This window comes from Diadema setosum, chromosome 13 (assembly GCF_964275005.1).
Source record: "Diadema setosum chromosome 13, eeDiaSeto1, whole genome shotgun sequence".
NCBI lineage: Eukaryota > Metazoa > Echinodermata > Echinoidea > Diadematoida > Diadematidae > Diadema > Diadema setosum.
The window spans coordinates 37,160,489-37,181,772 of record NC_092697.1 but is presented as its reverse complement, the minus strand read 5'-3'; the positions used below and the strand labels follow the sequence as shown (position 1 = coordinate 37,181,772).

General features: G+C 38.6%; 1 protein-coding gene across 1 annotated transcript; it reads right to left on the bottom strand.

Moving 5' to 3' along the window:
• Positions 1–350: 350 nt before the first annotated feature.
• On the bottom strand, positions 351–20,765 carry LOC140236636 (uncharacterized). Its single transcript, XM_072316555.1, has 10 exons — positions 20,762–20,765; positions 17,878–18,165; positions 16,288–16,395; positions 15,376–15,507; positions 14,131–14,276; positions 12,736–12,790; positions 3,912–3,997; positions 2,610–2,662; positions 1,744–1,908; positions 351–591 (listed from the first exon to the last, which is right to left on the bottom strand). The coding sequence occupies exons 1-10, from the start codon at positions 20,763–20,765 to the stop codon at positions 351–353; spliced, it is 1,278 nt and encodes a 425-aa protein (XP_072172656.1).
• Positions 20,766–21,284: the final 519 nt, after the last annotated feature.

Here is a 21,284-nt window from a genome sequence, read left to right as displayed (position 1 = left end):
GGAATTATTTTTCCCATTGATGTCCACAAGTGACGTCACGAGATGTAGCAGTCTACTCATCCAGCAATCGATGGCCAAGAAACTTCAAAAATGTATAACATACTACTAGTATTTGAATGAATAGCCCGCATTTCCTTCAACTTTCACTAATTTGTTGTACTAATATTACTGCTTTCACTCAATCTACATATTGTTAAAAAAAAACCCAACCTATTCAATCATCAAAACAATAATTCATTGTACTAATGACACAAAAATTGCCAACCTATAAACTTCCCTCGATGGACCATTGTGACTTACATATAAAACATTATACATGCAGGTCTATACTCAAACGTGACTGTCGGACTTTAATTTTCTTCTGGCTTGAAGGTCATGATATGAAATCTGCTGCGAGAATAGGCCGGAATGAAAACTTCATTGTAACCATCATTATCAACGTCTTGTACGGACATGGCCCCGACCGTCCCTCTGGACTCAAAGATCACGTTTCGGGTGTAGTCCCAGTTGTTGACATCGTTGTAGTCTTCGCTCTCAAAGATGTATATCTTTCCGTCATCGTCTCCTGTGACCATGAGAAGTGGTTTTCCACTGATTGAAGAAAAGACACAGATAGATGATCAAGGATTGTGTTGTGTCTTTATTCTATCACCAGTCCCTGTACAATATGTTTGAAATTGCCTTCTTGTAAACAGGACCCAAAAGAAGACAATTCAGCGACAATCACAGTCACTACTGAAAACGGACCACCCTCCGTATATATACATGATATATATATATATATTTCACGACTTAATATGTAAAACACTTATCTTACTGTATGGAATATGTTTATATTTTCATAGGGAAATAAAATAAACAAAAAAATGAACATCTTTCGGCAACTAACGACACTCTTGGCAACGAATCACTTAGACGTAGCATGTACAGTTCAACTGTTCAACTGAAATTGGGCATTAAGGATTGATTTAATAGTGGATGGTTGATTCATTACACATTGTTGTAAGTTATCACATTAAAGTTGTTGGTCAAGCTAGCGCGTAATTTCATAGAAAAAGAATCAATCCTGCAAATTTCTGGTATTATGTATTGGAAATTGACACTCCCACAGATTGTTGATAATTGTTACTGTGATTTACAATAGTCTCGTTTGATTTGGCGATAATACATAACTTTGATATGACAAAAATTTATGCGATAGAAACATGCTACCGCACTTCAAGATAATTTTATACTCAATAATTTTTTGAATAATTCTTCGCGATGTTCAAGGAGGTAAGATACCATACTATTGAACATGAAATGATTGAAAAAAAAACACCGACAACAACGATTTGCTGTCTTAGTGAATAGGTGCGACACCAAGTCATGCCCTTGTGGAGGTTTGCCGTTGAGAATACTGCATTGGAAATAAATATTGGGCACTGTACTCAACCATGATTCCGTAAGTGTTCCTCTTTATACGGCATAATGGTTACTCGGTATTATTTCGGCGATGCGGGATAAAAATCAATAATTATCCATGATTACACTGCTATACGGATGTTGCCTATACTAGTAAATAAGTGATGATAGCTACTGATAGCAATTTCTTTATCAAAATTGGTCAGAAAGGAAATATTTCAAAAATTCAGCTGCTTCTCTACAAAACGTAATCACATACAAGACATGCTATGAATGGGATGACGTCATAATACTAAGTTAGCAAAACCAGAATGAAGCACATGAAAAGCTTATACGAACTCCGTATCTGTGGTCGTTGGGTGGACCGGAAGGACGATGCCTGGTGACCCTTGACCCTCTCGCGAGATTATTGGAACGAAGCCATCGGCGATTTGGTGACGAGTCCAGTTCTCAGTTCGGAAGTCGTCGGGAATTTCAAATGCCAGAAGCTTCCCATTAACCTCACTGCAGAATGTAGACAGAAAAAAAGACAACGGACATGCATGCACATTCTTTCCGTTTCCTATCTTATATAATCATTTTCTTCAATTTTTAAGACCTAGGATGATTTGACCTCTTCATTTCAAACGAGGGAGAAAGCAACGATAATTTAACTAGTGAGGTCCTGCAACAATTTTGCTGCAAAAATTACCATCTCCTCTAAAATATTGGAAACTGAATTTTACAGCATATCCTATAGGCCTACTGGAGAAAGATAACCCTGGTAAGATTCACTATATTAACACAAAATCTTGAAAAAATTGTAGACATTTCTAAACTTGAGAGAGTCCCACACATTGACTTAGATCAACATGTGTTGGTAATATAAGAATCTATAATGTATATGTTGTAGAAATTTGGAAGTTTGTTGTTGTACAATTTGTATGGAGCGCCAAGTGTCGCACGGCCTATTTCGTTGCGAAATCAGTCATTTCGTCGACGAAATGACCAGTTCGTTGACGAAATGTTCATTTTGCTAACAAAATGATCATTTCGTCGACAAATGTTGTCATTTTGTTACGAAATGATCATTTCGTCGACGAATTGACTGATTTCGTAACGAAACATGCCATGCGACACTTGGCGCTCCATACAAATTGTCCATGGTTAAACCATGGTTTCATTATTGTACTACTTTCGTGAATTCGGGCCTTCGTGTTAATTACCTGCTGGCTGTCACAAGCAAATCTCTCCTACCATCTCGGTTCACGTCAGCAACCTACGAGAGATGACGTCAGGAAATTATTTCAGGACAGTTCGAGGAATTCTGAAGCTCTGAATAGGTTCTTTCCACCTTTTGTGTTTTGGAGATCATTAAAGCCTGCGCCCATACATACTAATGACAACATTATTTCGCAAAGTACGCCAATACGTGTGTTGTTTTTATGCATTATTTCCTTTGAAACTTTGAAAACTTTAAAATAGTGTGCTCATGTTATTTGAAGTTTTGTGCGAGCCTATCGGTTGAGGACATGCTGAGATTTAAAATCCATTAAACTTCATCTCTTCATATTACAAATCGACAGGAATGATTCGTTCTTCGTCAACAAACTCTTTGAAATGCATTACAGCAATGGATTTTTCTTTACTTTTATCTCTGATGTATGTACCTTGTTGACGAATAATTTTCAAAAAAAAATAATAAAGTTTGACATTTTCTTGCGATTTGTTGTCAAAATATCAGAAGTATACGCCAGACGCAAAATATGCGAGGTAAATAACTGTCAGAGGTAAAGAATGTCAGAGGTTAGCATTTCAGAAGAAAAAATGTTTGAGTTAAAAATGTAAGAAGTATTGATGGTTGCATGGCTAATCAACTTCAAGGTATGGACGCAATTACGTACAGCACGGTCGAAAATACATATAAAGTCTTCAGTGACTCTAAAATACAGCATTATGTATAAAGTGATATTTGTCTTCCATACCCAATGACACATTACTTCAAGCATTTTTACCACTGGATTTTTACTGCTAAAATTTTCACTTTTAGATTTTTGCCTACAACAAATCCATCTATCAGTCTGTTACAATTTTACCACTGATACCTTTACCTCTGCATTTTTTAACCTCTGCAATACAACCCCAGCATTATTGTCGGTAATATTTCTGCCTCTGACATTTCTATCTTCGACATAATCATTCTAACTCTTCAATTTGTTAAATCATTAACATCTTTTTCTCTGCTCTTTTTATGTCTGTCATGTACACCTCATTGTAATGCTGAAGTTTGTAATTTGTATGTCTGATTGTGTATGCATAATAATCATTAGACCTGCTACGACTCTCACAATGATGTAAGATAACTTGACGGTATAGTCCAATGATTTCCGACATTTAAAAATATCAGTCCAATATCTTCAGTGTACGTTTTAAACGTGTACGATACGATTAAACATTATCGTGGTGTGCTTTTCCCCATTATGAAGGAACAAATTAATGCGAGCGAGCTGTCATGATATAAAACTTACATAGGCATCAAAGTACGATTCTCCTTCCACTGAATCAATTACTCTGGAATAAATTTTGTCTGGCTGTGACCAATCCGTTGTATCACCTGTAAGGCAATGGATAATGATATCAGATACAGTACAAAGTATGTCAAATATGTTGCATACCGTACGTTACGATTCATCGTAGGCCAAAATAGAGAACAATGTTCAGCAACAATTATTATAATGTCTGCAATAACCGTACTCAGTATCCTGAGGTGCATATATGCGATATCAGTATCAACCAGTAATGCTTTACTCTCAGCATTGCACCATTATGTTACTCAATACAGTTGTATATGTAACACTTTCATTTAACTTGCCTTTGACAATAAACTTTTACTGTACACTTTCCCTATTTTTATGCCTCCGCCACGAAGTGGTGCCGGAGGCACTATGTTTTCGGGTTGTCCGACCGTCCGTACATTTTGTACGTCCATCCGTCCGTAATGAATTTTGTGGACAGCGTAACTAAAAAACCTTTCGAGGTATCCTAGTGAAACTTGGCATGTATGTGTATTAGGGGGTAAAGTTGTGCCTATCAACTTTTTGGTGCACATGCTCAAGGTCAAAGGTCAAAAGGTCAAGGTCAAATACGTAAAATTTCACTATTTCCACCATATCTATGCAATGCCTGAAGATATTTTCTTGAAACTTAGTGTATACATGTATTACCCAATTAAGATTCTCTGGTGAAAGTTTGGGGTCATGAGGTCAAAGGTCAAAGGTCAAAAGGTCAAGTAAAATATCAAAACTTCACTTTTATTCTCCGTATCTGGGAAATTGTTCAAGGTATCTTCATGGAACATATATACATGTACTGACTGGCTGTGATTATCCAAGGAATTTAGGGTTCATGGGTCAAAGGTCAAGGGCAACACTTCAAAATTTACTATTTCCCTCATATTTATTGCAATGCCAGCAGGATTATTTTTTTTTTTACACTTGGTGTATGCGTGTATAACCTTATAGAGATTCTCTGGAAGCATTCTTTTTTTGTTCTTTTTTTTTTGTTTGCCTCAAAGGTCAAAAGGTCAAAGATCAAGGGAAAGTGCTGAACTAACTTTTTCCTCCATATCTCAGAAGTGGCTCAAGTTATCTTGAAACTTACTACATATTTATGCATGTTGTGCCTGACAGTGATTATCCTATGAATTTTAGGGTCAAAGGCCAGATGAAAATGGTAACAATGAACTTTTCAATACAGAAATTGCACTTTTTATGCCTCCGCCAACGAAGTGGCCGGAGGCATTATGTTTTCGGTTCGTCCGTCCGTCCGTCCGTACGTCCGTCCCGTTTTGTTTTTGTCGATGTCTCAAGAACCGTGAGGTGGATTTGCATCAAACTTGGTATGAGGGTATATCCTGGGTGGATGATACTTTGTTTGGATTTTAGGGTCACGGGGTCAAAGGTCAAAGGTCATAGGTTATTTTGTGAAAAAAAGTTGAAATTTCATGTTTTTCTCCATATCTCGCAAATGGTTCAAGGTATCTTCATGGAACTTAGTAAATATGCATGTACCGATGGGCAGTGATTATCTAGGGAAGTTGGGGGTCATGGGTCAAAGGTCAGGGGGTCAAAGGTCAAGGTCAACTCCTCAAAATATCACTACTTTCCTTATATTTATGCAATGCCTGAAGGATTTTTTTTTAACTTGATGTATGCATGTATAACCCAATACATATTCTGTGGGAAGTTTCTTGAAAAAAAGGTCAAAGGTCAAAAGGTCACGGGTCAAGTGAAAGTGCTAAATTGCACTTCTTCCTCCATATCTCAAAAGTAACTCAAGGTATTATCATGAAACTTACATATTTATGCATGTTCTACCTAACAGTGATTCTCTTTGGAACTGTGAGGTCAAAGGTCAAAGGCCAGGTTTAGATAATACTATTTTACCATTTGATACTGAAATTATACTTTTTCTCAATACCTTGAAAATTACTCAATGCATAAACTTATAAAAGGGTCAAAAGTCAAGTGAAAATCATCAGTTCCCCCAATACCTGCACTCTGACGTTTTAATCATTCATCCAATTGAACCTAGTTCTAGGAAAGTGAACATTCAGCACATTTGTGGCAAACCTGTCATTTTAATATTTTGCCTATTGTGTGAAACTGTCATCACACATTGTCAAGACACTGTACTATATAGACCTAGGGCCTATTAGGAGAACCATGCATTATGGCGGAGGCATACACCAGTCGCCGTAGCGACATTTCTATATTCTTTTTTATTTCTCATATCATTGCCTTAAATCCATGAAATTCTTCCGTCGAGATGTTTTCATTGCAACTGATTGACAAATTGCCCTACATCGACGTAAATAACCACGGTATTGATCAGTGTTTTAGTAGTAGCCATGATTAAAAAAAAAAAATCATAGGCGTGCATGCTCGAGCAGGATTTGAACCTACGACCTCCTGATCACCGGACAGGGTTACGCCATTTCCTGACCCACTTTATCTGACACACTCTTTCTGACACACTTTTTTTGCCATTCACTTTGTACACGGGGCAGTTTTCATGAGACGGCCTCTGTTATTGGCTACTGTGCTAATGAATATTCAAGACTATGGTATGGCTTGTCGAACGTCGCGCTCAAGGCCGGCCAATAAGAGGCGGCCAGGAGCTGGTGAGCTGGAGGCGCGCGGCAATTTCTAACCTCATCCACGTACGGGCCTCTATTATTGTGTATTCAAATCTGTAATTTCGTGCCTGCCTAGTAAGTCGGCAGTGAACTTTTGGGCGTGATCTTCCCTACGGCGCGATCTACACGCGAAGGGTATTCCTCACAGAACTTGTGAATTTTATGAAAAGAAATAATAAACTGTGACGGAATTATGAAAAAAAAATATGTTTCTGTGTATTTTATTCACAAATCCTCTTCATTTCAACCCATCTGTAATCACATCGTACCCACTTATAAATCGACGTGTCCATAACATCCTGAAGCCGCCTCCCAACCAACCCCCGAGATAGCTCTCATGTAAGCAAATTCTTGCCATAGCTAATCTATTTTAGAATAAAATCGTAATCTATCTATGCTTAGATAACCTAATTCAAATTGGCAGAGACATAGAAAAATATTTGTTTTACAATCGTGATACGTTCAACTACTCATCTGTGCTGAAATCCGCATGTCTGCTCCACACATGTTATCGCTATCGCTCAAACTTCGATCGCGGTGCCGGTGGCTTGTGTGTGTTTACAACATGTGTGCATATGGAGGAAGCATGGGGCTGAAAAAAACAGCACCACGTGGTGAGGTAAAAAACAAATCGGACGTAAGAAGTCGTACATTCAAGAGCTAAACAGACAAATAGCGAAATCAAAGTCCACTGAAAAGGTTTTGACACTGTAATGTATGTTCCAAATTCATGTCTGGCTTAGTTTCGAGAGAATTTTCTACACTTGTGAAGGTTTTCTTTGCAAGAGATCAGGAGTGAAATCGGGGGAAGTAGCTAAACGTGTACTCTATGTGACTGTTGCATGCATGCAATATGCGTGCACGTGGCTGGGAGAGCGCGGCAAGAACGCTAGGAATGCACCACCAGAAGGTACGATGGGCTGCAAATTCTTGGGGCAAAATTAGACTTCATTGCTCAACCCGTCTAGTATTTATATATTCATAATAATTCTCATTCTTCATGAAATCACGATAAAAATACTTCATATATTCATAATAAATTTTAGAAGCGTAATATGAAATATTTTGACTTTTTTTTGCAATCCAAAGAAAAAAATATTTTGAATAAAAAATTAAAGATAAATAATAGTTCTTGACTCAAGTCTTAACTTCGTGCGTCTTCTTGCAGTTACCCCGCAGTTGCCCATGGATACGACACATAAATAATCAGCTGTTTGCTAAGTCATTCCTACCCTACTGCCTCTGTTCAAATTGAGAGCGATTGTGATTTTATCGGTGGCATTTATAGTTTCATGACCTAATCCAATAAAACTAGACAAATTTAAACATCAAATGTTGTGACAGTTTTTGTCAGAATTCCCTATCAATATCACTTGTTGCCACGATAGTTTTCAGATTTCACTAGCTTTATTATCGAAGCTGTTCTGAGGCTGTTGGACATTTGAAAGAACTGCTTTGTAAGAAATCACCTTTTATTTATCATCTATTTTCACACACAAGAATTTTAATGACTTACATAATCTTTTAAAACTATTCTAATGTCATAATATTTCATGATGGTATGTGTTCTGTCTTTACATGGCAAGATGGGATTTTTTTTTTTCTTCCATCCAGGGTCAAAGAAGGAAGTGACAGGAAGGAAACTAACACGATAGGGAGGAAATGAAAATGATAGAATGAAACACCTGCTCAGCGGGCTCTTTTTTATTGATTTTTACAATGGTGAATGCAGTACATCAGAATTTAAGTACAGTTCTAAATAATTTATTATTTGAAAAATGAGCAAAGAAAATGGGATATCATCGAGTTCTAAATGAAAACTAAATTAGCATCGCCATTTAGATCTAATAATATTTAAAAGAATAGCCCTGATGCAACCTTATTGTCAAGCTTTTGGTTGAGTTTCTTTAGAGAAACGAATTTTTGGACCACTAACCCAAGTGAACAACCGAAAGGTTTAAAAAAAAATGATGAAATGCAGGTCTCTAGACCACTCCTGGGCATGAGCGAGCAACAGCCCCCGTGGACAGTGTCACTCTCGTCCTTGGCCTAGGCTAGGCTACTCGTGTCGTTCTCGCCATCATCAACGTCATGGTCACACGAAATAAATTGCATCATCAAAAGGGTTCGTATATCTAAACCAGAATCATTATAATCATCATCACTATCATCTCAACCACAGCAAAACCCTGAATATCATTCCCACCATATAGTCACTCCCAGCTCACAAAAACACATCAGCAAACGTACAGACATCGCAGACTTGTAGCTAACTACTAGGTTAGACTTTAGATCAATGTTAGTTGTACACAAAATGAAACGGAGGCGGAAAACTAGTAATGAATACACGGAGATCATCAACGATGGCATTTTACCGTAGAAAAAAATACACTATAAACATCTTGCACCCCAAAAAAAAAAATTGAGGTAAAAAACTACGTTGAGGAAAACTAGGGTGAAAACCCGCTGCTTGGAAGACGAACGATGAAGACACTGTACGGTAAAAATGCACACGGAAACAAACGAGTGGGTACACAAAGATAATCTACATAGTGTTCAATCAAAAAACTCACCTCTAAATTGTTGCAAACGAGATAATCACTTCAAAAAATGGGGGGAAACACTTGTGGTAGTACGATTGTACTCTAAGAATAACAGAGATAAGATGATACCAAAGCAAAAGAGAGAAAAAGAGAGAGAAATGGACAGGAAACCTGCAGAAGTTATGCCACACTCTCTGGCACTAAAACGCAATTCGATACACACACGCACACAGGTAATCAGATATCGTCGCGTCATGGACCCCCTTGAGGAGATCGATATCACGATACCACCCATAAGTCAATAGCTAAAAGCCAATCACAGACACAGAATCAGACCGAGTGACTCATTATGAAAAAAAAAAATCGTAAGGCTGTTGAATATTCATTAGCCTAGTAGCCAATAACAGAGGCCGTCTCATGAAAACTGCCCCGTGTACAAAATGAATGGCAAAAAAAGTGTGTCAGAAAGAGTGTGTCAGATAAAGTGGGTCAGGAAATGGCGTAACCCCACCGGACAGGCGTCATCTCCACTAGACCACCGAGCTTTCGCCCGACAGCAAGTGTTGGTTCTAATTCTTATAGCATGCAGCGGGTACTGCGCAATTATTCAAATTCAAGAAATATTATTGCCTTACATCATTTTTGTATCGAAAGAGGTAGGAAAATCAGATATCTAAGTTCATGCCTGAAAGTGATGTTCCACATAGTCTCTTACTGTTTCTCATTTAATTTCTCGACCTTCTCTTTCAGCTGAATATGTTTGGCTCTATTTGTTTTTGATTCCTCAATAGACAATTAACAATATCCGAAACACAGAATTTTAGTCATAGTGCCCCTCAAAAATAAAGTGCATAATTATTATACCTATATCAAAAACACTAGAAGCCCTGATTTGCGAATGTCTCATATGGGAAACATGTTTTTTCGGTGAAGTTTGTCACTAAAAAGAGAAAGACCATAGAAACGAATATGCAAGACAAATGCCAATAAGCCAGTTCGTAATTAGCTAATGTACACATTGGTACAAATGACCTTTTTTTTCTCAGTTCGCTAGGCACTTCACTCGATTTCATTTGAAGCGGCATGATGCATAAGCTTGCCCGACGTTACAATTCATCGAATTCATGTTCAAACAAAGAATGAACTTGCGTTTAGATCAGCTGATCAATATACTCCATCAGTTGACATTTTAGCAGGCATCCATTTCATTGTTTTGTTTTGAACGCAATGACACATCGCCGGTTTAGATGGCGGTTCATGGCGGTTCTCAAACCGCCGTGAACCGTGTCCCAATGATGGCGGAAAGCACTTTGACTACGTTCTCAACACGATCTGAACACGGAGCAAACGCGGATTGACGCAGTAGTAACGCGGATCTCCCCGAAAGGTGGAGGAGTCCATACCAAGCCCGTGTATTTGGATGCAATCAGAGCCCTTTCACTTGTCCTCAATGGGTTTCAACAAGGAGCGTTTTGCTTTGTTAGGTAAACGCAATTTTAAAGAAATTATGAATCGTTGTAGCCCCCTATGTTTTACAGATTGATATTAGTGATGCAACAAGCAATTATCTTCAAGTTTCAACGTGCTTTCTCTCTTTCTCTTTTGATTTTCAAAATATCTGTATTAACTGTCATTAAAAGACATGCATATCAAAGCAGAATCCAACATAGTTTCCGAAGTTTCCTGTTCATTTGCAGGTTTATTCATCAAGTGACGTACGAGTACTTGCTTGTTTCAACATCTCTCTTTTTCATTAACCCCTTTTAGTGTTCACATAGTTATTTCGCGTATTGAATTTAAGATCTTGTTGCTTGTTTATCCATGTTTTCACAAAATTGCTCCTTCTTACCTTTCAGTGCTCCTTGTGAAATATGAGCCTATGAGAGTTCCTAAATCGTAAGGGGAATCTGTATGTGATACCCTCGATCCATAACAACAAACTACTATGGCAAACGTAGTTTACGCCGCTCCAGGACTGTGGAACAGCAGTCCAAGAGATAAAACATGCAAGTTCCATCAATAAGTCCAAAATGTTTTTAAAAACTTATCTGATAAAATAGTAACATAGTGTTTGTAGATGATGATTAGAGGAGCATGTTGCTGTTTCTGGAATTACCTTTTCCTGTTTATCTTTTGTTCCCCCTCTAAAGCGCATATAAGACCTTGCCAAAGGTATATGCGCTTTATTAGAGCGGCAATGATGATAATATAATAATAATAATAATACCTTTAACAACAGTCAATAAAAAGACATTTATGTATATTATACATTATCAAACAAGCATATACAGTATGTGTGCATAGTTTCCTCTTTACTTACAGGTTCACGTAACATAATAATGGTGTCTTTTTTTTCAATTTTCAACATTGCACATCCCTCTACTCTCTTAAGTTTCAACATAATATTTTTATCTGTATCAACATAACATATTTACATAAGTCTTCTGTGTATAACTCATCACGTTCACGTGGCTGGCCATCTTAAAAGCTGTTATTTATAAGCTTAAGTAAAATTATGAAGTTACCAGTTAATGAAAATGATGGTTTTGATGTAAATAAGGTAATTCAACATACCTAACAACTTTTTGAACATCAAACTTTATTTGTTACTGTATAATACTATGTGTTAAAGAAGTATAAGGAAACTATAACATTCAATATATTTACCCGATCTTGAATTATGGGTTCATTTTTGCTTTTTTTTTTTCCATTCTTATTGCTCCGCCGCAAAGTGTCGCCGGAGCCATTATTCTCTTTTAAGTTCATTGTTTCTTTTCGCTTGAAAATTATGGCGGTGTTAACACGGTATTATCACGGATCTTGAGGTGCAAACACGGAGGATGCCGTTCTTTACACGATGAACGGCGATGTGAACACGGTCCATTTCAAACCGCCAAGACCGCCACGAAAAATTAAACATGTTTAATTTTTCTGGCGGTTCCCCGCGGTTCCCCGCGGTTCTCGCGGTTCATGGTGGATGAGTGACGGATGACCACGGTTTGTGTACGGTGTAAACACGGTCTTTGGCGGAGCACGGCGATTTGCTGAACCGCCATGAACCGCCGTCTAAACCGGCGATGTGTGATTGCACCTTTACCATTCCAAAATACCGTTCCTCCTGTAAGGGGGATGTGCTGGCAAGCACCATTTAGATAAGGATCACATTAATAATCATCATATCTCAGTTAATGCCTGTTGGTTCAAATGACCTTTGTTTTCCGCTCATGCGCAAAGTGGAATTACGAACTGGTCTATTACAAGTGGGAAACATGTATTCTGTGCGTACCTTTAAAGTGATGACGCCATGTCAGTTTGAAGTCGATCAAAGTCGCTGTTGAGCAACATCTCCACGTTTAGCTAAAGCTTGCCCATCATTATCAGAAGATTCACATAGCTTACTGCATCCTCACAAACATAAACTGCTTGATATAGTTTGACTAATAATCATTCTCTGTGGCTAATAATCACGTCAAACTAAGCTGGGTTTTGATGAAAGACACCAATTAGGCTGGGTAAAGTCGCAATTGTATTAAAATAATCAAAGGTCTCTTAATTTCATCATTAAACGCGATTCAAGGATGCAATACCCAAGTTTCTTTGAATCAAATTTACCTTCAATCCAGTGCACGATCAAAACTTGAGTAAAGTACGCCGGAGTGATGATTGCCTTAAAAAAAGCAAATGAAATAAGACAGTGATTACAAATCATGTAAGATTGTTTATAGATGCATGTAAAACAACGAGACATAACCAACCCGCTTGGATTTTTTTTTCGGTGTAATCCTACTCAATCGCTAGGGGCATCCTAAATCGGTCTTCATCAGGATGAACCCGACTATTAAAACCCAGGATTTTTCAGGACCATATACTCATCCAAGCAAGGATCTACTTGGGGGGGGGGGGGGGGCAATGAACATTGCGTCCATATTCATTGTAAAGGAACAAGTGCTAGCTTTAAAAAAGGAGACCTTTCATATTACTTTTCAATTAGAGTCCATTAGGAAAATGTTTGTAAAGCAGTGGCGGATCCAGCCCACCCCCCCCCCCCTCCTTTATCTTTTTTTAGAAATAAAAAGACAAAATGGGGGCGTGCGCCCCCCCCCCCCCCCCCGTTTAATTTTGTAAAGACGCCTCCGCTTCACGGAATTCTTGGATCTGCCCTTGTAAAGTCACTGTCTAACAACGTTTCTGGTTTGAAAAGTCTGAGCCCTATGTCTTTCATGCTATACCAATGTCTCAAGTATTTTGCAAAAATAAGTTATGACACATAGAATGATTGAAATAATGTTTACAAAATTCCCTGTGAAGTGGATAAGACTCCTGACTCTCATTTGGAGGACCCGAGTTCGAATCCAGTTCAGTTTCGTCCTTGGACAAGACGTTTCAACCACCATCTCCATCTCGCCCCAGATGTATAAATAGGTACGGCTTGGGTAATAATATCAGGACCCTCTGGAACAAGAGTGTCTACACTGAAGTGACTATACCCTAGGTAGAAAAGACCACATCGTTTAAAGAGAAAAACCTGCCATTTACTATACCCAGTCTTTTCTCACTTACAATAATTCTGTTCTAATAATCTATATGAAAACGATTTAGCTACTAGTACTGTGATACATACGTGAATTTCTCCTTAACACCTTGATATTGACAGCATATCTTTCATCCAACTGAAAGTCAAGATCTGTTTGCAGATTTCCATTTCTCTTTTGTGAGACACCACACCTTTTAAAATTATTTTTAAAACTTGGTGTACAATACTTTCTTTTCTTTCAGTAGCCCCTTCAGTGAAATATTTGTGGTACAAGTGGGCCGTGTCATGAGTAAAGAACCAAACACAGCCAGCTCTACCAATTAATTCATACATCTGGGTAGAGAGGAGCATAAATTATAGTTCGTTAAAATCTTATCCACGGCAAAAGTGCGTCTAGTTGGATTTGATATAATCATCTTATTGTTGTAGAGTCTGATGTGCAATGCCACAGTAAGCTGTGATTATGGTCTCACCTCAAATGTACCGTCTGGCGTTGTGAGGTTTGTGAGGGTAAAAAAGGCGTCTGGTCCGTCGTACATGTAGTGAATATTCCACGGTTCTCCGTTGAAAGGATCTTCAGGATGTTCAAGCCATACCATCTCGGCTTTCTGTAGACCGTCTGCATGCGATGGCACGGACAAACGTCATTGCGTTCATTAAGCTTAGGATTTACCGGTATTTAATCATGTTGAGCTGTAATATTGTTTAGACGAACAACTGCTATGCCATCATTTCATTCCACGAAGACCGACAAGTAACAAAGTGACGTTGGTGTCTATGGTTACCAAGGATAGATTTTAAAAGCTACATTTGACATCTATGGTGGCCTATGACTGCAGAGCTACTAAAGGGAGAAAATATTGCAACCATCATGTCTCTTTCCACTAGAATAGGTAAACGAATGGTGTGCTAGTACCCTTATAATGCTGTAGTTGTCACTTTTGAACCCAGAGGAGGTGGTGTCAGTTCATGGGGGGCATTTCATGAAGCAGTTTGTCCGACAAATTGGTCGGACAAATTTGCTCTCAGCCAATCAGATGCAATGATTTCGGCATAGCTTATAACAGTTTGTCAGAAAAAACATCTGACAAAACCGCTTCATGAAATGCCCCCCCCCCCCCCCCCCGTGACTACGTACCTCCAAAGAGCACACGGAAGTTGCATTGTATAATAAAGTTGCATTGTATAATAACTTGACTTCGTCGTGAAGTACATTATGTGGGAGTCAAATCCCCGATGCTCGTTTTCTATTTACACACTGCGATTATTTCGTGTCACGTGAAAAGGGATGGTATAGTATTGGCGGAGATGAAGACTGGGCTTTTAACATTTGGCAAGATACCAAGAAACAACTTACGAAATAGTACAGAGCATACTATTCTGAGTGTAATTCAAATTTTATCAGATGAAAATCGGTTTGGGAATGGCTGAGACATCCGAAAACAAAGTAAAACAAAGCGATCGTAATAAAAGGTGGGTCCCATGTTTTATCAGGACTGCTGTTTTGGAAATCTTAGTTATTTCAAAGCCAATTTCATCAAATAAATGTTGAGTTCCTCTTGGAAGTGTACATGCTCTTTCATTTTCATAAGAAGTTTCTCATTATCTCACCAAAAAATGTAGAAACCTTCAGTTTGGTCTCAACCAAACTTTTCGATCCCTTTAACTCTGGGGGGATACTTATCAAAACCAGATCAATAACAAAAGATCTGACTCACAGGTAAAGTCAAATCTGGCTCTGCCCGTGATCGCGTCTTTCCTTCCGTCACCATTGACGTCGACCCATGCTACGCGGTGATAGAACCACACCCCGATGTCGCACTTCCATGTTGTGATGTCGTAGTACTTTCCTGACATGGATTGAAGCAGAAAAGTTTGAAACGTTGTATATAGATTGAATCTTTTCAAATATGCTTTTAATAAACATATCGGGATGGCTTGAGGGAACATCAGAATTCAGGTTAGCATCAAGCGATATGTATAGGACCTATATTGGAAGTTTATGGATATCCTTTCTGTGTATAGAAACGTCGGATTTCTGACCACAGCCGTACGTATGGTTTACTCTAGTGCAGATCGTGCCACTAATTCGAAGATTAAACACATTTATGACATGTCACAAACATGTTATGCAATGGGATTCTCTATAAAGACTTTTAAAACATCCTCTATCTTTTTTCCTTTTTTTTCTTTTGCAAACTGTATGTAGTATATTCAAACTATAGGGTTTATTTTGGTGTCAAGCATTTACATTGACCAGCACCCATGTGAACAGACTATCAATTACCTGCATGCTCGATCAAGATCATGGAAAAAAATTACTAATTATACTTCATGAGCAGATTAGTGATGCAATAACAAGACTATTTTGTAATACGAAATGCACCCTTTGACTCATCGTTAAAAAACAACCATTGTGCAGAATGATAGGGATCTATTAACAAACATCTGTATAAATGTTTCTAAGAGTAAATGTTGTCTACGAGTAAAAACGAAGTAAATTTGTTTTCATGCGGTTGTTGATTACAGAAAACAGGTTTTCATTTGAATTAGCTGTATGGCCTACATCTGTTTAATCGCAACAAACGGGTAACTATGCTGCCACGAGATACTCCAGCAGGCATGCTCACCGCCGCCATTTTGAGAATCGTCAATGAGTAGAACGTTCCCTCGGCGCTTGGACTGAAGGAGGAAACCCGTCGCCGACCATCTGATTCCAGAGATGCCGAAGACATCCTCTGACATCGGTATAGCAAATCAATATAAAATAAAACAAACCTATTGATAAGACTGATCAATAGCAATAATCATGAAAATGAATAAAACGTGATTATTACAAAACATTTTGGATAATGACTGCAATTTTGCAATTTGGCAGTAACATAATAGAGATGAAAACAATCGTCTCGTTCCTCCAGCTTGTTTAGCACTATACTCCTGAAAAGGGTCGTGCCTTGACCCCAGCAGGTGCCCGAACTTGCTCCTGTAGGGACATCATGGGTAAAGCATGTTGTCCAAGGATGTAAACTTTGAGCAGGATTTGCACTGAGGAATCCCCCTATAAGTTCAGATTAAATTTCCACTGTACCATCGTGCTACCAATGAAGAATATCACCAACACAGAGTAACACTTGTTTGGTGCCTATGAAGGACAAATTCGGACAAGTCGAAAGTTATCCTTAAGAAAAAGAAAAGTGAAATGCGCAGCGGTTACAATTTTATTAAAATCAAATACAGAGTAGGAAACTTAACTCTTTTCGAACAGTATAATGCATGTAGTGAGTTGATCATGTCATCGCCTCAAATAATTTTGCCATATAGCTTGTTCATGTAATCTTGACCCACATTATTTTTTTTTTCAAACGTAATCCTTTACCAATCTAAATCCTAATGTATCTTATTGATCATTATTTTACCGTGTAAATGAGTTATGTTACCCCTTTATTGCAGAATTGACTTTTTTTACGCAATCATTGAGGAATGGTAAGTTGGTGACATTATACTATCCATATTCACATCAACTGCTTGAGATCTGCTAAAAAAAAAAGGAATTAACGAATCTTTAAACATTCAAATACTTGACTTTTAATCCGAATTTGATAAAATTTCAGTCGTTGCGGTTTTGATGTTTCAATCTTCATTTTCAGACTAACGTTCAGCTGGTACGGAATTCCTCGTTAAGACTCCCAATTGTGCATTGTGGGTCTGTGAGAAATCCGAAATTTATCATGTAATATACACTAAGTGTCAGGGACTGCAATGTATATGGTATTGATTCGACATTTTCCATTTTATCAATCATTATTCAATAATTTTTGGTCCGTCGAGGTTTCCAGGAACTTATCATCCTATTTCGATGTCCAATTAATTGAAGAAATGCTTCAGCAATATTGTTATTTGGAAAGAAAATATTAGTATACATTGTATAATTATATGCATACTATATATTTCCGGGGAAAAAAACTATTTTTGCAAACAGAATAATGACCTTCAAAGTGACTCCAAGGGCATAATATTATTAAAGCAAACAAAATACTTCGCAAAGTCACTCAGCATATTGACCTCACAATGGCATTGATATAAGATGGGAACTTTGATCTTTGCCGATTGGAGGAGAAAACCACATCATTTATCTATCATCTGTCTGTCTGTCTATCTATCTATCTATCTATCTATCTATCTATCTATCTATCTATCTATCTATCAATTATTTTACTCACCCGGGACTAGGTTTATTTCGTTCGGCCAAAGGACACGCCCGGGTAGTTCTTCCACGTCAAAGTCTCTTATGTTCTTCTCCTGGAGCTGCCGCCCAATGTCCCTTACTATGAAGTTCGAATCCAGCGTCTCAGGGACTGCAGAAAATGTGCTGATGCTCAGGTCGTAGCCGCCTTGACCGCCCGGCCGCGGTTCGATCGCCGTGAAAGCAGGATTACGGATACCGAACCAGCCGAGGTCCGTCACATTCCAGGTTCGAGTTTGCGCGGAAATAAGCGCGCAGCAGGTGGCTAAGCACAGGAAGGTTGTCGAAAATAGATTACATAAATATGACGCCATGATTGATGTGGGTTGCGAACCAGGTGAGGAAAACAATACTGCATGCATTCAACATAAACATATATTCTGGAAATGATACCCTGAATGGTTTGTATATTAAGTACTGCAGCGTAATCACAGTTTTTGTATATTGAGTGTTCTGCACACGTTCAAAGTTCAGCGATGACCCAACCCATGCACGGTTAAAACAGTTATATATTAACAGATCAACGAAAACGCAGAGGGTTCTCGTCACCGGTTGGGTTAATGGCAGATTTTCGCCCCTTGTTTGCAACCGGCATGCGGATTATCACAGTTATCAGGGCTATCTGTGATAGGTCGAACTGTCTGTTGCGATCCACGGAGACCTTTGATCCTTTATTGTATATCGATTTGGATACTTCATTTTACTCCTGCGAACCCCAAATCTATTCGCGGGCATGCGAAAGGATGGAAAAGATTATTTGAATAACGTACTAAAGGAATGTCTGAGAATGGAATCGTTTGATTTAAGTGGAATTGATTTTAGCACTCTACTATTAGATTGTATAGTTTCTCCGTCTTTAAGGGGGATTGCCGCTATATATATGTACGAATGAATCCATGACTGTAAAGAGAACCGGCATCAGAAAAATCAAACAATCCGCTCAAAAGTTTTTAAGGTTTAGATGTGCCACCATCACAGCTCCATCACACTTTCGTGCCACATACAGTTGAACTAGTATTATGTATTTCGGGGAAATATTCATGTCCAAAGTACACTTGTGTTTCTTAACCCCGGACTTTCTCTGACCCAGGACTATCGTTAGTCCCGTACCAATTTTTTCAGCTTTTTACACTCGCCAATTAGTCCCGTACTATCTCTTGTCCGGGGCTGAGGAGAAAACTGACCTTTTTACACTCGTATTTCTTAGCCCCGGACTTTCCAAACAATATGAATATTCATAATTACGCTGTGTACTGTACACGTACACACACGCACCGGCAGCACTTGATTACCTCGTTTCTGATTGGTCAGTGAGAGTCGCACTTCGTCTCCGTCGCTTAGCCCAGGATTATTTTTTCGTTCTGTTTACACTCACTTGCTTTATTGGCACCGCAATTGCGGTGCTAACCCCTGCTATTTTGCAGGGCCAGATAGTACCGTACTATCGGTGGGGCTAGCCCACTTTGGCAAAAACGAGTGTAAACAGAAAGTGGGCTAAGGATAGTCCCGTACCAACGGTGGGGCTAAGGCCCCCCCCCCCCCCCCCCCCCCTTAGCCCCACCGTTGGTCCGGGGCTAAGCAAAAATTTACAAGTGTAAAAAGCCCTCTAGAGCACTCGACCGGGGACCCGTTCGAGCACATGACTGTATCCCCCAAGCCCGTCCGCCGTATACTCCATTTAGGTGACGACTTTTCAGGTCAAAATGTAGTATGACAATAATCGCGGGATACAATGAAATCTGACGAGAAATGAGGCTGGTAGGCATTATTAATAAGAAATAATACACGCATTCTTTATAAATAGGAAAAATGAGGGCGCTGTCTATGAAAACCTTTGTTACCTAGAATAACCCCAATAAACCTCCATAATAAGTTTGAAATAATTATAATCCGACATGAAATGTGGCTAATAGAGCGCATACAAGAAATGTGACCTGTCATGCTAGTCGGAACACTGAGGTCACAACAAACTGCTGTTTCCTACATTCAAAATGATTACCATACACCTCCCTAGCAAGCGATCAAGTTATTTATTTATTTTTTTTTTTGCAAATTTTGACCTGATCAGGTTGACCTTTGACCCTGTGAAAGATGGAACGGTGAGGACGCAATACCAATAGGTAGGCCCTATAAAGTGTCTAGATTTTACTATAATGATGCATACATTACAAATCAAATTGGGGGGGGGGATCCACGACCAGCATTGCGCACTCACGCAAATCTTGAAAAAAAAAATGTACCTTTCTGTGGAACGAGCAAGAGGTGCCATCACCAAAAAACAATAGGCTTCTTCGTTTTACCATCCAAATTTGACAATGATCCAAGAACTGCGGCGGACGCGGCGGCGGCGGCGGCGTGACGAGGCCATTATCTTTAGTATGATCTATCCTCCGAACTCTGTTAGGGGGATACACTTAGCAACAACAGCTTAGTAAGGACCAGCATAAAGCTGGGGTATCTTAGGATGAGTCCTTTTTTTTTCGAAATGCATCTCATTCAAGACTCAACACGCTTTTTCAGGGAATAGAGAGGAATAAGAGTTTGAGCGGAAGAATCCCTAACACTAAAATGACATAAGTTGTTTTGGATATACAAAACACAAAAGATATAGAAACTTTCCAGTATTTCACACAGTTTCTTGACAGTTATTTGCCCATGTGGGGCTTTTGGGAAATATTGTCCGATATTTTTGAAAACAAAAATATGGTGAAGTTTCTGACAAGTTAGTTACCTTTTCGTATATTATGATTATTATTTTCTTCTTGGCGAAATTACGTTTCTACCGCGAGACAATGGAGCATACTTTACGACTGTACATGGAAATTTCGGTCATCAGCTAAAAGCAATAGATCAGTTCTTACCCATTTTAGCTTTTTATACAAGTGCATTGCATTTTGCTAGAAAGCACATCTCGATTGAAAACAATCATCAGTCATGGCTATTTTCGATGCAAATTGCAATTTTCCTTTTCTCCTACAAAGTTCTCCTTTCCCCAACACTATAAAGAGGCTATAGGCCTACGCTGGCTATTCAAAAGACCGTTTTATTACCATCATCACTATTACATGTGAATATCAATTCAAGATGTATGTATGATTTAAATATTATTAGTATCATCTTATGATCATTACTATCGTTATAATCTTTTTTTTTCAGTCCAGGCTACAACACTAAATGCAACTCGCGAAGTATTCACTACTCTAAAAGATTCACAGACACTACACGCACACACACACACCGACACACACGCACGCCGACACACACTGATGGGGATGTGCAATACTGAATCATTGTTCTTAGTCCATTCTCTGTACAGCTGTAACTCACGGTCAGCTAAGGTTATGATGTAATCATTTCACAAGTCTCTCCTCGGTATACATATTA

Bases quoted from the DNA above. Each gene is read 5' to 3' on its own strand.
- LOC140236636 (XM_072316555.1), bottom strand. The intron at 15,508-16,287 runs GTGAGCATGCCT...AATCCATGTCAG, and splicing joins CGATTCTCAAAATGGCGGCG to GAAAGTACTACGACATCACA. The intron at 12,791-14,130 runs GTGAGACCATAA...GCTTTTTTTAAG, and splicing joins CGCCAGACGGTACATTTGAG to GCAATCATCACTCCGGCGTA.